The 16,966-nt window shown below is 37.6% G+C and overlaps 1 protein-coding gene across 1 annotated transcript in view; it reads left to right on the top strand.

The window, feature by feature from the left end:
• MYCBP2 (MYC binding protein 2) overlaps positions 1 to 16,966 on the top strand; it is a 318,733-nt gene that overhangs the window by 286,509 nt on the left and 15,258 nt on the right. The window contains exons 70-74 of the mRNA XM_051983950.1: positions 340 to 606; positions 1,247 to 1,530; positions 2,236 to 2,332; positions 4,650 to 4,769; positions 16,473 to 16,574. Coding sequence (XP_051839910.1) covers positions 340 to 606; positions 1,247 to 1,530; positions 2,236 to 2,332; positions 4,650 to 4,769; positions 16,473 to 16,574 — 870 coding nt within the window. The remainder of the gene's footprint in view (positions 1 to 339; positions 607 to 1,246; positions 1,531 to 2,235; positions 2,333 to 4,649; positions 4,770 to 16,472; positions 16,575 to 16,966) is intronic.

The following is a 16,966-nucleotide window of genomic DNA, read 5'->3' as shown; positions in this document are numbered from 1 at the left end:
ACAAGGTATGGCTTTCTGGATATGGAATGGATAGATGTAGAAATGAAGCTAATGTAAAAATTTTAAGTGGCCATTATACCAAATGAAAGCATTAATATCCCATTAGTGCTTTACTTAAATTTAAAAGTGATCTTGATATATCAAAGTATACAAAGTAAAGAAAATCTTAATATTCAAAATTATTTTCCACAATTGGGATAGTACATACTATAAAAAACAATGAGTGAAATGTTGCACTAGTTCTTATTTTTATATTAATAGGGTGTACATTATCCTAAAAGTGTGGTTTGGTTTTTGGTTTTTTTTGTTTTTTGTTTTTTGTTTTTTTGGCTGATGTAGGTATGTGCCCATATAGTCCAGGCCATTAGAATGGAAGCTACTCGAGTCCGTGAAGAATGGGAACATGCAATTTCTAGCAAGGAGAATGCTAATTCTCAACCCAATGATGAAGATGCCTCTTCTGATGCATATTGCTTTGAACTCCTCTCCATGGTCCTAGCATTGAGTGGGTCTAATGTGGGCCGACAGTACCTTGCTCAGCAACTAACTCTGCTTCAGGATCTCTTTTCATTGCTACACACAGCCTCTCCTAGAGTGCAGAGACAGGTACATTGCTCTAAAGAAATTATATTAAGGCTTTTTGCTCATATTTTAATTTCATGCTTTCATGACAAAGTTGAGGCTTTGAAAAAGCAAAGTTACTCTGTTGTGTTCATATGTAAAGTCCAGCCTAGCTCCCTGGAGGCCTCAGGATCAGCCTGAGTCAGAATAAGTAAAAGTCCTTGGTCTTTAGGGGGAGAAGCAGGCAAACTGCCAGGAATTTTGCCAGAGAATATGCTAATAGAGTCATGGTCTTATATCGAATAGATGCTCCATTGTCTGATTCAAATACACCTTTTCATAGTTTCAGCTCTTTACATTCATGCTAATTTGGTACATAAGCCTATTTTAATCCTGTCACAAAAAGACATGTTTTTCATGGTATGTTGAACCAATTAAGAAATGACCATTGGTAATGACTATTTAGGAAATCCACCTTTTATTCTTAAAACTTTTGTAGTAATAACAATGTACCTTTAAGAAAGTGAAAATTCAAAAATGAGATAACATTAGCTTTCAATTTGAGTTCATTGAAGCATGGTAACATGCCATCTCTAGTAAGGAAAATGCCATTTCACAACTCAGTGGTGAAGGTACCTCCTCTGATGCATATTGCTTTGAACTGCTCTTTTGATTTTGCTACTAGGTAACCTCTTTGCTAAGGCGGGTTTTGCCTGAAGTGACCCCTAATCGCCTGGCCAGCATCATAGGCGTGAAGTCTCTTCCACCAGCTGATATTAGTGATATAATTCATTCAACAGAAAAAGGAGACTGGAATAAATTAGGCATCTTGGATATGTTCCTGGGATGTATAGCAAAAGCTCTCACAGTTCAGTTAAAGGCCAAAGGAACTACCATCACAGGAACAGCTGGTACTGCTGCAGGAAAAGGAGTTACAACAGTTACCCTTCCAATGATTTTCAATTCCAGGTTGGTGAGAGTTATTTAAATCTTAAACTAATAAGGGAAGTGACCCTCTATTTGGGAATTCAAAATACACCTAGTTTTTAGTCAAAGAACTAAATATTTGATTTCAGACAAATTGAAAATGACATCAAACTAGATGTCCTGTTAGGTCTTTCCCAGTTCTGTTGTTCTGTAATTCAGTGACCTATATTCATGTAGTTGATTCACTCTTTTTTCTTAGATAAATCACTTTTCCCTTCTTTCAAGTTTTCATGTCTTGAAAATTTGTTTGCCAGTTACCACTATCATTTTTATAAGGATAATATGAGAATTAATGAAATTAACTATAGGCTAAGTTCTCTCACTACTCTCCATGGAGCTATATTTAAAATCTTTTCTTGAAATTAGATCCTTAAGATCTTATACCCAAAAGTCATTTTATACATGGGGAAACCTAGGTCCAGAAGGTTTAATAATGTCATAGCTTGGAATTGGAATCAGTTTTCTGCTTCCAAATCTAGAACTTAACATACTGTCTTCACCCTGCCAAATGAAATGTTCTGTCTATTTCTGTGCTGAATATGTGTATTCCAAAATAAGTAATGTACAAACTAATTTCTAAATTAATTCTTAAGTTGAATGATGAAACCTTAACTCTTTGGAATTTTTAGTCATTTATGATGACCTGCATTGTTGTGACGTAATATTTTTGTTAATTATCTTATGTAGTTATATTCGACGAGGTGAAAGCCATTGGTGGATGAAGGGCTCAACACCCACCCAGATTTCAGAGATCATTATTAAACTTATAAAGGACATGGCAGCAGTAAGTTTCTAGTCTTCTGAGAATGCTATTGGTGAGACTATAATCTATGTAAAGAGACTGTACTATGGTAAGCCAAAATAAAGAATATATTTTGCAGAATTTTGAGGAAGAGGTCAGCCTTGTGGTGATTTTTCTTTTGCATATTACAATATGTCAGTGTTTTCATAATATGCTGTTAAATGTTACTCTTCTAGTACATCAAACTATATGTCATTTCATTAGTGGCAGTATTTCTCTGCTTTCCACGTTATAATTTACTATTTTCATGTATTCCTCAAGGCATATATCAAATGTGATGTGCTTGCGGTTAATATTAAATTCATTCTTTCTGTGAGAATTCTTTCAGATGTTTAAATGAAGCTACTTTCAGAATTATTACAAGGGTTGTAAAGTTATCAAATCACTTCATATATCTCTGCAGAATTTCTTCTTTCAACATATTATTTAATAAGTATTTAAGTTTAAAGCAACAGAATATTATCTTTAACCAAATTATGAAAAGCAAAAAGTCTAAAAGGATTTAGAAAACCCTGTCACATAAGACATTATTTCTAATTATGATGCACTTTTTAATTTTCATTGTGGCACATGCTATTTATCTGCCTCTACTCTCAACTATGTGCTGTGTCCTTCTGGCAAAGATATCGAGGGAGGGAAGATGATGGTTAATAAATAGTGACCTAAAGAAACTTGATCTTTGCCCAATAGTTAATTTTGCGTTCAGAGTATTTGGGGAAGCTAACATAGACTATGCTAGGTGGCATAGTCCCTCATGTAGCTAATGTTCACAGAGTACAGTAGTGGAAGCCAAATCCCTGGTGATGGTTTAAACTCCTGAGTTCATGTAGTTTAGTGGAGAGGCAGAAGTTCAATAGCAACCTCTCTCTCTGTAATACCATACAATACTATACATTACTATAACTCTCTTGTCAATAATAAAGACCATTTCATGAGATTCATCATTGCTTATCTTCAGTTGATACTATATTGATTCATGTTTGATACAATTTGATACAATTGATACACATCATATTTATTTTGTATCTTTCCCAGTGTCTATACATTGTGGTACCTAAATAAGCATTTAGTTGAGTGAGTGAACAAATGAGTAAAAAAATTCAATGCAATGTATTAGTTGATTGACCCATTTTTTTCTGTTACTGCTCTCAGCAGCTGCAATCTATTAAGAACCTAATTCAGCCTGCAATCTAGATGACTACTTTATTAAAGATCATTCTCATGCTTTGAATTGCTTTTTATCAGTTGCTGCTTATAATCAGAATAGAGAAATACTTCAGACTTTTAGCTTCTGAAAACTGATTTGGCAATGGTTCACTACTCTAAATACCAAGTATATAATAAGCCAATTGGAAAGTATCTTAACCTTAACATTATCAACATATGAGCCAATTAAATATCAATTGAGTGTCTACTCTGTGTAAAGGGTACTCCTCATCAAAAAAGAGAAATAAGACATAGTTCCTATTCTCAAAGAGCTTATAGTCGTGGGAAAACAAAGTATAATTGTGAAAAGTTAAATAATTCAAGCAATAAGTAACTTGTCAGTACAACAGATGTTACTAGATAATACATGATTAAATTGCCAAATAAATAGGTAAAATAGGTAAATAAATAAATTAAAAAGAGATTTGATTGATCTAGACTAGAAAAACTTTCCAGATCAAGAGGCAATTAAGTGGGGATTGGGTAAGATGAGGAGGGGTGGAAGGCACGTTTTTATTAGCCGTCTCTTCTAAACACCATAAATATCTTCCCTTCTTCGTTTGTTTTGGTAGAATGGGATTTTTTCAGAATACTCATGAGATAGAAACGATTTAGAACTGAAGAGAACAATTTAGATTGATGGCAGCAAGTTTTTTATATTCTTGAGAAAAATTTTAAATATATATAGATCCTTAGTTCCAAAGGGGGCTTTTTATCAGAAGTGCTATTAAGATAGTTAACAAGCCACAAGTGGCTTATTAAGAGTTTTCTTAAAATTCATTTTCTGAAGCATGTCTGGCTTAGTGTTTCCACTTTATATTTATCTATGTCTACAAAGAAATACCTGTGAAATCATTAGGAGGGAGAAAAAAAAATTTTTTTTTTTTTTACTGCTCTTGGGTCAGAGTATAGATTTTTTAAAGAAATCTTTACCTTTGATTTCTTATCTATATAGCATGTACAATGTCAGTAGTTAATTATATTTGAAAGAGATAACTTGATTCAAGTTAATTTACTTGGCTGTTACTTAACTACCATGACTAAGCTAATCTGTTTGTATCTGGCTTTTTCCAAAAAATATCCTATTCAATAGGGTCATCTATCTGAAGCATGGTCCCGTGTCACCAAAAATGCCATTGCAGAAACCATCATTGCCTTGACAAAAATGGAAGAAGAATATAGATCTCCAGTTAGATGTATTGCAACAACCAGGGTAAGACTTGTTTTGGTTTTTGTGAAGTCTGGAGGCTTCAGAATCAGCCGGAGTCAGGATAAGCAAAAGTCCTTGGTCTTTAAGGGGAGAAGGGAAAGGGATGGACAAGACTGCCCAAGCTGTCCACAACCTCCCTTCTCTTCTTCTACCTCCAAAGTGACCCTGGCTGGGCTCACTCCACCCCCTAATCCCTACTTACTCTTAACCCCAAGCATTGAGCTAGCATTAACTGTGAGAAGAGAAATTCCAAACATGCTAATAGAGTTATTGTCCACTAGGTAATTAGCCTTAAGTGCTTGGTTGTCTGATCCAAGTGTACCTATTCATAGTTTCAACCCTTTACAGGTTTTATTTGTTGTTGCTCCTGGGTTTGTTTTTTTCCATTTGAGAGAAAATCATGATATAGTGGGGGGGAAAGGCTGAACTGGTCATCTAGAGGCTTTGTTTCAAATTCTGAGCTTGGGCAGCCTCTTTCCATGTACAGCCATGAACAAATCATACATATAACTCAACTTCCTTTTCCTCATCTATAAATGTCACAAGGTTGTAAACTTTAAAATTCTATTATTAGTATGGGTTTTGATGATGAAGAGGAGTTGTCATTATTATTGGAACTATTTACATCATAGTATGTACTTTTTGAGTGTTAGATTTGAACCAGATTTTACCTAATCAAAGTCTTTTTTTAAATGTTTAAAATTTTGGAGGGCAACATGAATGCTTCATTACTAACTCAAGATATATTGAACTAGGTTTATTTCAAATTGTGGCATCAGTATGAGTATTATAGAATCATAATTCAAGATTACAACTATTTTGTATCATTTTTTTCTAGTTATATGTACATGGATGGGTTTTTTATCAAAAATTGATACTAATTTTTTTTAAATTAGGCATTTTTTCTGTAATGCTTGGTTATCCCATTGCTAAACTTTTCTCAAATTCATTAATCCTAGCAGACAGTATCCCTGTCTTTTTAAGAAAAATTTCTTGAGAGTAGCCAATATCCTACTATTTGTTTGAAATGTATATTCCATGAGAGCAGGCATCATGCTTTATCTAAATTTGCATTTCCCTCAATATACAGCATGTAAGAAGTAAACATTAAATATTTTTAAATGGTAAATTTTGAATGTGAATATTATTTAATTTAAATATTTAAATTGAATCATTGTCTTAAATATGGCTACTTCAGATGGCAGATATTTAATCTTTTTTTGGTTTCCTTATTTTTCTTTAACATAGATATTCTAGAAAAATTATAAGAATAGTGGCAAGGTAGTAGTGGGACAGCATTAGAAAGAGGTTGTAACTGGAAGAGAAAGAGAATCGTTCATTTGAGTTCATAAAATTTTCATTCTCCATATCCAAAATTTCTATTTAATTTCAATTCGTAGCCTGTTACGTACCAGACAGTGGCTAAACATGTGCTGAAGCTCAGAGGCAGTTATTGGTATTACTATTCCATATCCTATAACATGCCCCTCTTACTTTTTTTTCAAATTTTTTTCTTTGATATTAATTCCTTTCTTCCTCCGCATTTTTTTAAAACTTCCATTTATTCAGTATGTCTATGACTCTCCTTGTTAACTCTCACAGATACTACTTAATTGTAGTACTAAAAGAGATACAGTGCAGCCCACTGAAAATGGAGCCTCCTACTCTGAGAAGAAAGGGAATAAATAACTTGCTTCTTCTGTCTTTTTATCATTCTTAATGGCTACTACTAAGTATTTGACCTTGCTATGAGGAAGTTTGACTGCATTTTCAAAGCTGTGTGCTTCATTTCCACCTATTTTATTTTAATGAGAAGAAAATGTCAAGAAAGTTAGTAATGCTGACACTATACTGATTTTTATATTATTTAGACTTAAAAACAACATTTTTTTCCTTTTTGGGTAAGATAAGTGAATTAGGATGATGTGGCAAGTATAGAAAATACTGGATCAAGAAATCCTGGATTTGCTTCCTGGTTCCACTCATTTATCAGCCTTGAGACTGCAGACAAATCATTTTACTGCTTTGACATTTGGTTTCCTTTATTGTAAAAGTTGGAAATAATATTATTGCCACCACCTGCTTCACAGCCTCATGGTCTAGAAAAATTCCTTATAAACATTAAACTATCATATGTATAAAGAAAGTAATTATCATTCTAAAAACGGAAAAGGTGGAGGGGAAAAAATTTTTCATTTATCAAGTGTTATGAGTTCAAATGTTGGAGTTCTTGTTCTTCTCAAAGCACAGCTTGGAGCCCTTCAGATGTCTCCAAATCCAAAGGTTCTGTCCTTCAGCCTCTGCCTCTGCTTTCTTCTGCCTCCAACCAAGACAGAGATGGAAGGTCTCTCTTATCTCCTTCTGGGGAGCCCAGCCACCAACTTGCCGCGGAGAGAGGGCTTCTGGCGTTGCTCCACTGAAATCCGTCAAAGTGTTCTCTGCACCAGAGTCGCTGGCAGTGCGATCAGCCAGCCAAGAGGAAAAAATGTATTCTGCCATAGATCCCTCATCGCTGGCCTTTTATCTGACTCTTCTGAGAGAATGGGATTATGGGTTTTCTCCCATAGTACTCTCTGGCCCAATGAGCTTTAAGGGAGGTGTGGACTCCCTTGAAGTTAGAAAGTATACTTTGTGAAGCTAGCATACTTGTGGACTCCAATGAGTAAAGGTGTGAACACAAGCCTTGTCTTAATTAGTTCTACTTAGTACCTTGTTTCAGGTTCTGGCCAAAACATCTTCTTGTAAGATTAGATCAACTCTAATTAGTTAGCAGTTAGTAAGGATTCCAACATCTCCCCCTTTCTTTTGTTTTAAAACATAGGGGGTTTCTGAGGGGGTACACATAAATCCATCAATATGGGCCAGAACTTTGTAACAGATATACATGGTATACATAAATCCATCAATATGGGAGGCATTATACATAATTTACATGAGCACATAGCAATATAACACAGGCTAGTAGTAATGTAACAAATAACATGAATCATCCTGAAAATTTACACATGTCCATAAGTCCTAGAAACAGTCCAATAGGATTCCATTGTCCATTAGTTCATGTGCCAGGAATCTAATAATTCTTGTAAGCTCTGAAGTACTGCAAAAGGTCTCATCAACAATTTTTCATCTTAAGGAATCCAATGATTCTCTCTGGTTTTTCAAGAACTAAAACAGTTTCATCTTGTGTTAGGAAATCCAATGATTCCTGAAGATTTTAAAAGTCTTTTTAACAGTCTCCTTATCAGCTATGCTCTTTCAATGGTGAGCACAGTCAGCAACAGAGCCACCCGATATTTCTTGGGTCTTCTCCTTTGTTTCAAGGGTCTGCTCCATCTTTCTGCAATGGACAAGGCGAATGCGGCTCGTCGGCACCCATCTGATTCCTTCTCCACATGTAGAGATGCAAGCAAATCCTCTCCCCCAAGCAGTTAGCCTATCTGGTCCCTTCCATTCACCACTTTCTGGATCTCTCCACATCACCTGGCGATTATCTAAAGATAGTGGAGCTGCTCGCACTGGACACTGCTCTTCTGGTGGGTTATAAAACCTGTCTGCTGGAGCCAGTGCATCTTTATCAAAGATTAAAAAATTAATGGTATAGAGAACTAAATTTAGAAGTTCTCTAGGGTTACCCGTGGCTCCCCCTTTCTTTTGTTTTTGGAGGAGTGTCTTAATGTCTCTGTTTCTTCTTTCTACTATTGCTTGACCTTGAGGATTGAAGGGTATGCCAGTAGTGTGTAAAATCTTATACTGTGCACAAAAGTGTTCAAAATGTTTGGAGGTATATGCCGGTCCATTATCTGTTTTTATTTCTTGTGGCACACCCATAATTGCGAATGCTTGAATGAGGAATTCAGTGACCACTCGGGCTGTCTCTTTTGCTGCTGGTATGGCAAAAGTGAATCCTGAAAAGGTGTCTACCACAACGTGGATAAAAGACAGACGACCAAAAGATTTATAATGGGTCACATCCATTTGCCAGATTTCATTGGGTCTCAAACCACGAGGATTCTTCCCTGGAGGCAGTGTAGGAGCGTGGAAGGGAAGGCAAGCTGTACAGCTTTTCACTATGCTCCTAGCTTCTTCTTTTGTAATCCCAAACTGTAAGCGCAAAGCTCGAGCAGCCTGATGGTATTTAGAATGGGATTCCTGGGCCTCCTGAAATAAAGGCGTACTGGCCAACATAGTTAAAAGGCTATCTGCCTTTGAATTTCCATCAAAAATAGGACCTGGAAGTCCACTATGTGAGTGGACATGCAGGATATAAATCTTTCCTGGATGCTTTCTCACTTGCTCTTGAAGTTCCTTAAAGAGCTGATATATATTAGAAGCTGCAAATTTTATTTGGGCTGTGGCAATTCTTTGTACCACACCTACTGAATAGGCTGAATCAGATATTATATTTATGTTGCCTGGGTAATAAGTGAGAGCTAGCATGATCGCATATAATTCGTTCTGCTGAGTGGACTGAAAAGGAGTTCTGACTACTCTTTTTACGGTTAGATCATGAGAGTATACAGCACAAATATTTTGTTTGGCTGCGTCTGTAAAAATGGTTGGTCCTTCAAGAGGAACCTTAGAAACCTTCTCCTCAAAAATCCATTGCCAATTATGCAGTAGTCTGGTTATCTTTAATGGAGATCCATGTGCAAAATTTGGAGCCATGGCCAATAAAATTTGCCACTCTGGGATGGTTTCACAGCATACATTAATTTGTGCATTTGTATAGAAGGTGTATATCTTGTCAGGTCTTGTCCCAGATAATTGTACTGCTCGCTTAATGGCCTTTAATAGAATCCTAGCCACAAGCACTGGGTAAGGCGTAAGGCTTTGTTCTGGTTGTGCTGGGAGGTTCACCCACTCTATCACACTGTCTCCTTGATGAAGGACTGCTGTGGGTGCTTCTTTCGTAGCAAAAACTGATATTTCCAAGGGTTTTTGAGTTACTCTTTCAACTACATTGGATAAAGCCAGTTCAACTTCTCTCAAGGCCTCTTGAGCTTCTTTTGTAAGCCGGCGTGGTGAATTTAAAGCAGTGTCTCCCCTTAAAATGTCATATAGGGGTTGCAATTGATTGGTAGTTAAACCTAATACTGGACGCATCCATTGGATATCTCCTATTAATTTTTGGAAATCATTTAAAGTGTTCAACCTCTCTGTTCTTAAAGACAGTTTTTGTAGTGTAAGTGCCTTAGGATATATTTCATATCCTAAATATTGAAAAGGAGCATGCCTTTGAATTTTTTCTGTAGCGATATGAAGTTTGTAGTATCTTAGTGTTTCTATGGTTTTTTGTAGACATGCTTCTAGCATTTGTTCCTCAGGTGCACATCCCAATATATCATCCATATAATGTAATAGCATAACTTTTGGAAATGCTTTTCTTATTGGAGCAAGAGCAGCAGCAACATACATTTGACACATAGTGGGGCTGTTCTTCATTCCCTGTGGCAAAACTGTCCATTCATATCTTTTATAAGGCTCAGCTAAGTTAACGCTGGGCACTGAAAAGGCAAATCTCTTCATATCCTTCTTATCCAGAGGAATGGAATAGAAACAATCCTTGATGTCTATAACCCAAAGAGGCCATTCTCTAGGAAGCTGAGTAGGAGATGGAAGTCCAGGCTGAAGAGTTCCCATAGTTTCCATCTGTTCGTTCACTTTTCTTAAATCAGTGAGCATCCTCCATTTTCCCGATTTCTTTTTTACAATGAACACTGGTGAATTCCAAGGACTTAGAGAAGGTTGTAAATGCCCTTGTTCAAGCTGCTCCTGTACTATATCTAATAAGGCCTGAATTTTATCGCTACTTAAGGGCCACTGTTCTATCCACACTGGTGTATCAGTTTTCCATTGGATAGGAATAGGTGAAAGTGTTGGCAGGCCTTCAACAGCAGCCCTGCTTAAAAAACCGAAGTACTCATTTTTAACCCCAATTGTTGTAAAACGTCTCTTCCCCACAGATTGATGGGGATTTTTTCAACTATAAAAGGAGTAAAAACTCCTGTTTTGCCTTCAAAAGTCCATCTCATAGGGGCAGCACTAACTTCAGCTGCTATTGATCCTCCTACTCCAGACATATAGGTATCTGCTTTAATCTTTGGCCAGTGACTGGGCCAACTGGCACCTCTAATAACTGTACGATCCGCACCTGTGTCTACCAATCCTTCCAATGGTAGGCCATTTATATAGATAGTGAGCATAGGTCACAGGTGATTGCAGTATGAACTCCACTTTGACTATTTTGTTGGGCTTGTATCCTACAGAGCTCACTATATTCAGAAAGCCACAAGTAGTTCTGTCCAGGTTCTAGGCATATTTTTGCTATAGATTTCCAGTCATTAGGGGTCAAGATTTCAAAAGACAAATTTTGTAATAGCATCTTAACATAAGCTGATGTAGCCCCATAAAGAGTGCAAGCTTTTTTCAGGTCTTTGAGGATTTCTATATCAAAAGGTGAGTATCTTCTACTTTCTTGACCTGAAGAATTAAACTGTTGAATTACAGGAAAAATGTGTGTTGAAATTCTGATACATTTTTCCTTCTTAGAACAAAATACAAGATTGCTTTTATCTGGCCCCTTGAGCTTCTTTTGTAAGCCGGCGTGGTGAATTTAAAGCAGTGTCTCCCCTTAAAATGTCATATAGGGGTTGCAATTGATTGGTAGTTAAACCTAATACTGGACGCATCCATTGGATATCTCCTATTAATTTTTGGAAATCATTTAAGGTGTTCAACCTCTCTGTTCTTAAAGACAGTTTTTGTAGTGTAAGTGCCTTAGGATATATTTCATATCCTAAATATTGAAAAGGAGCATGCCTTTGAATTTTTTCTGTAGCGATATGAAGTTTGTAGTATCTTAGTGTTTCTATGGTTTTTTGTAGACATGCTTCTAGCATTTGTTCCTCAGGTGCACATCCCAATATATCATCCATATAATGTAATAGCATAACTTTTGGAAATGCTTTTCTTATTGGAGCAAGAGCAGCAGCAACATACATTTGACACATAGTGGGGCTGTTCTTCATTCCCTGTGGCAAAACTGTCCATTCATATCTTTTATAAGGCTCAGCTAAGTTAATGCTGGGCACTGAAAAGGCAAATCTCTTCATATCCTCCTTATCCAGAGGAATGGAATAGAAACAATCCTTGATGTCTATAACCCAAAGAGGCCATTCTCTAGGAAGCTGAGTAGGAGATGGAAGTCCAGGCTGAAGAGTTCCCATAGTTTCCATCTGTTCGTTCACTTTTCTTAAATCAGTGAGCATCCTCCATTTTCCCGATTTCTTTTTTACAATGAACACTGGTGAATTCCAAGGACTTAGAGAAGGTTGTAAATGCCCTTGTTCAAGCTGCTCCTGTACTATATCTAATAAGGCCTGAATTTTATCGCTACTTAAGGGCCACTGTTCTATCCACACTGGTGTATCAGTTTTCCATTGGATAGGAATAGGTGAAAGTGTTGGCAGGCCTTCAACAGCAGCCCTGCTTAAAAAACCGAAGTACTCATTTTTAACCCCAATTGTTGTAAAACGTCTCTTCCCCACAGATTGATGGGGATTTTTTCAACTATAAAAGGAGTAAAAACTCCTGTTTTGCCTTCAAAAGTCCATCTCATAGGGGCAGCACTAACTTCAGCTGCTATTGATCCTCCTACTCCAGACATATAGGTATCTGCTTTAATCTTTGGCCAGTGACTGGGCCAACTGGCACCTCTAATAACTGTACGATCCACACCTGTGTCTACCAATCCTTCCAATGGTAGGCCATTTATATAGATAGTGAGCATAGGTCGGTCAGCCGTTACTGCTGCTGTCCAGTATATTCCTGGATTTTGTGGTCTGGAGTCAGAACCTGGGTGACTATCACGAGGCTGCTTATTAGGATTCTGTATGAGTAAACCTGATGCTACTACGTCTCCTGGGTGATAAGTCACACATTGTCTACCTGTATTAGTGACTGGGATATTATCTACACATTCCCCAGTTTCCCACATCAGTGTGTGGATGGACACTGTTTTGTACATACAAGGAGGTGAAATGGTCAAGCCTACTGTGCCTGGAGGTAGGGGATCCATAGGCTGGAGAGGAACAGATTTCACCTCTCCAGGGGGTATCTCAGTTGTCCCAGCTGCATACAGCTCTATTCTCCCCAATTGTAATTCCCTTCTGCCATCAGGTTGCTTCCTGGCTGGTTGACTGTGTAATCCCCTTCTCCCATCATATGGCTTTCTGGCTGATTGGTCATGTCTGGGTACTGGACTTCTAGGCACTCTCTGGGTGCACCATTGGCTGCCATCATGCCCCAAGTGTTTTTTGCCTTGGGCCCTGGGGCTGGGCCCCTCATCCCGTTTCCCTGAATCTGTCTGCATTCTGAGGCCCAATGGAAGCCTCTGTTGCATTTTGGACATGGGGTTTGGGGTCTTGTTCTCCCACCTTGTTTTCCCATTCTATCTCTATACCAACATTGAGCTTTCAGATGTCCTACTTTTCCACACTGAAAGCATCTACGAGTCTCTCTGGAAGTCCCTTGCCAAGAGGGACTCTGTCTTCTCATGTTTGGATTTTGGGAAGTCTGCATCATAGCCTGGCTATAAAAGGCACCTGTGCCCACTGTGGCACAGCGTCTTATGAGCTCCTCTAAAGGAGCATCCTTGCGCAGTCCTAGTATAATTCTTCTGCAAACCTCATTAGCATTTTCCTTAGCAAGTTGCCTTATCAAAATGTCTGTTATTGCATTTTCTCCATTTGTTCTTATGATAGCTGTCTGCAAACGTCCCACAAAGTCAGCAAAGGGTTCATTTGGCCCTTGTGTTATTTTTGTGAAGGCCCCCCCCCCTTGTCGTCTTTATTGTGAAGAGAAGCCCACGCTTTGATAGCATTATCAGCAATTTGCTGATATGCTGCTACAGAATAACTAATTTGTGCTGCGACATCTGCATAAGGACCTGTACCTGTTAGTAGGTCACAGGTGATTGCAGTATGAACTCCACTTTGAATATTTTGTTGGGCTTGTATCCTACAGAGCTCACTATATTCAGAAAGCCACAAGTAGTTCTGTCCAGGTTCTAGGCATATTTTTGCTATAGATTTCCAGTCATTAGGGGTCAAGATTTCAAAAGACAAATTTTGTAATAGCATCTTAACATAAGCTGATATAGCCCCATAAAGAGTGCAAGCTTTTTTCAGGTCTTTGAGGATTTCTATATCAAAAGGTGAGTATCTTCTACTTTCTTGACCTGAAGAATTAAACTGTTGAATTACAGGAAAAATGTGGTGTTGAAATTCTGATACATTTTTCCCTTCTTCTCTGGCCTTAATTAGTCCCTTTTGCAATCTACTCATAGGAGCAGCTGGATGCTGGGGGGGAGGTGCTGGATGCTGGGGGGGAGGTGCTAGATGCTGGGGGGGAGGTGCTGGTGCTGTCACTGCCCCCCCCCCCACTACCCCTCCTCCCTCCATCCCGAAGGGTGGAGTTGATGAAGGAGAGTCAATTACCTGCTCCTCAGGTGGGGCTGAGGCTGCCTCAGATTCACCCCACCCTTGAGCCTCACTTAAGTCTCCCTGCCCTGTGGGGATATGGCCATTAATCTGTTCTTTGTCTTCCTCCTTTATCTCAGGCTTCCCCCTTTGGCTATTCCTAGAGTTTTTTCCTTTTCTCCTAGAACAAGTACGGTATTTTAAGGCCATCTGTATCGTATTGTATAAAAAGAATACTTCAATGGAAACTGAACGAGGACCGTTTTCATTGTTATATGCAGAGATCTGTTGACCAACCAATGCCCAGTTTTTTAGAGAGATTTGCTCTTCCTCTAAGAACCAAGGGGAGGTGCGTTCTAATGTAGCCAGAAGTCTAGCTGCCTGTCCCCAAGTTACAAGTAGCCCTTGATCTTCTATCAGCTTAAGCAGGCTTTCTATAGCACCACTCCTGGGTGGGGCTGGGGTTTGTGGGGTTGGGGTGGGGGATGGAGAATCTTTACCTAGGATCTGTCCCATTTTCGCCAAGAAAGGTTGTACTCACTCAGTTCCTGGTCACTGGAGACTTCTTCAGTGAAAGTAGGGTCCTTGGTTCCCACGCTTGGGCGCCAAATGTTATGAGTTCAAATGTTGGAGTTCTTGTTCTTCTCAAGGCAAAGCCGGTTTAGAGGCTTGGAGCCCTTCGGATGTCTCCAAATCCAAAGGTTCTGTCCTTCAGCCTCTGCCTCTGCTTTCTTCTGCCTCCAACCAAGACAGAGATGGAAGGTCTCTCTTATCTCCTTCTGGGGAGCCCAGCCACCAACTTGCCGCGGAGAGAGGGCTTCTGGCGTAGCTCCACTGAAATCCGTCAAAGTGTTCTCTGCACCAGAGTCGCTCCTCTCGAGTCCAGAGCGATCAGCCAGCCAAGAGGAAAAAATGTATTCTGCCATAGATGCCTCATCGCTTGCCTTTTATCTGACTCTTCTGAGAGAATGGGATTATGGGTTTTCTCCCATAGTGCTCTCTGGCCCAATGAGCTTTAAGGGAGGTGTGGACTCCCTTGAAGTTAGAAAGTATACTTTGTGAAGCTAGCATACTTGTGGACTCCAAGCCTTGTCTTAATTAGTTCTACTTAGTACCTTGTTTCAGGTTCTGGCCAAAACATCTTCTTGTAAGCTTAGATCAACTCTAATTAGTTAGCAGTTAGTAAGGATTCCAACAATCAAGAATCATAAGAAATGGGGTTCTCATATATATAATATATGTATGTATGTATGTATTTTTTAGAGGATTTCAGCATACTCATTAGAGCCACAAACTATTTTTTATTTTAGCTGTGTGCAAAGATAACTTTCTAAAATATATTGTATGCTTCCTTTATTTTTTCATTAGACCTTAATTTGAATATAACTTAATAATAATGTTATGCCATGTTTATGTATAGTATTCATACATAGTATAATAATACTATTATGCTAATAGCATATATTAGCATATTATATATAATGATATAATATAAATATAATGATATAATATAAAATTATATATAATAATGTAATATATATAATATACTATTATGCTAATAATAATAATATAATTCGGAATCCATTTTTTTCACCATTACTTCAAATTGAAAGTATACTTTGTAGAAGCAAAATCTAGGAAAGCTTATGTGAAATGATTCCTGAATTTTCATTAAATGACAAAACTTATTGAGGCACAGTACATGCAAAAATGTATATGATCTTGTAACATTTTTTAAGCTTTATTGAGCATGGTACTGCACTAGGTGCTATGCAAAGTTCAGTAAACTGGATGCTGTACTGACTTTTCAGCAATTGTCCTTTTTAAACAAATCATGTAGTTATAGAAAAACATGTAGAGGACATATAACCATTTGAGTAGTAAACATTAAGTGAATATATAAGGAAATATTTACCTTTGTTTACATACAAATATGGAATACATTCATTTTTAAGGTAAAGTGGCGTGTTTCCCTATAGAAATGCACTCTTGTAAGCTCCAGGAAGTAAATGAGATATAATATTCAGCTAGTGCTGAAGCCCAAAAAATAAATAAAAACAAAAGAGAAACAAAAATCAGAGTTCTGCAGTGAGTTCTTACCTCCTTTCTTCTTGTCAGTGAAAAGGGTGATTTTCAGATATTTTCTGCTGAATGGCAAAAGTACATGACATGAACATGTCCTTTCCCCTATTTAGTATTCATTCATATTTCTTTTTTTCTTGAACAGCTCTGGCTTGCTCTGGCATCACTGTGTGTTCTAGATCAGGATCACGTCGATCGGCTGTCTTCAGGAAGATGGATGGGAAAGGACGGACAACAGAAACAAATGGTAAGAACAGCAGTCTTATTTTATGAAATATTTTAATTGTAGTTTTTTAAAGAGAAAAGAATAAGGTCTACCAAACAAACGTACAATAGTATATACAAATGATGAAAATTGTTATCAAAATTAGTTAAATTCCTTTCATCATTTACTTTACTATATTTCCTTCATTAATTTTCCAACTTCATAATTCAGAGAGAAATGTAACAGAATTGTTTAATAATAGTGATATTTTCTCTCAGTCTTGCTTTTAGATTTCATTATGTTTGGTTGATATGATATGATATAATCTTATCTCTTAAGTTTTATCCTGAATATAAGTCACTGAGAAATCATGGAATGTGTGGATAAAGAATCAGCCTCAAGATCAGGCTGATCCTGGTGCAAGTTCAGCTTCA

This window comes from Antechinus flavipes, chromosome 3 (genome assembly GCF_016432865.1).
Source record: "Antechinus flavipes isolate AdamAnt ecotype Samford, QLD, Australia chromosome 3, AdamAnt_v2, whole genome shotgun sequence".
In the NCBI taxonomy this organism is placed as follows: domain Eukaryota; kingdom Metazoa; phylum Chordata; class Mammalia; order Dasyuromorphia; family Dasyuridae; genus Antechinus; species Antechinus flavipes.
This window is presented reverse-complemented; position numbering and strand designations above follow the sequence as displayed.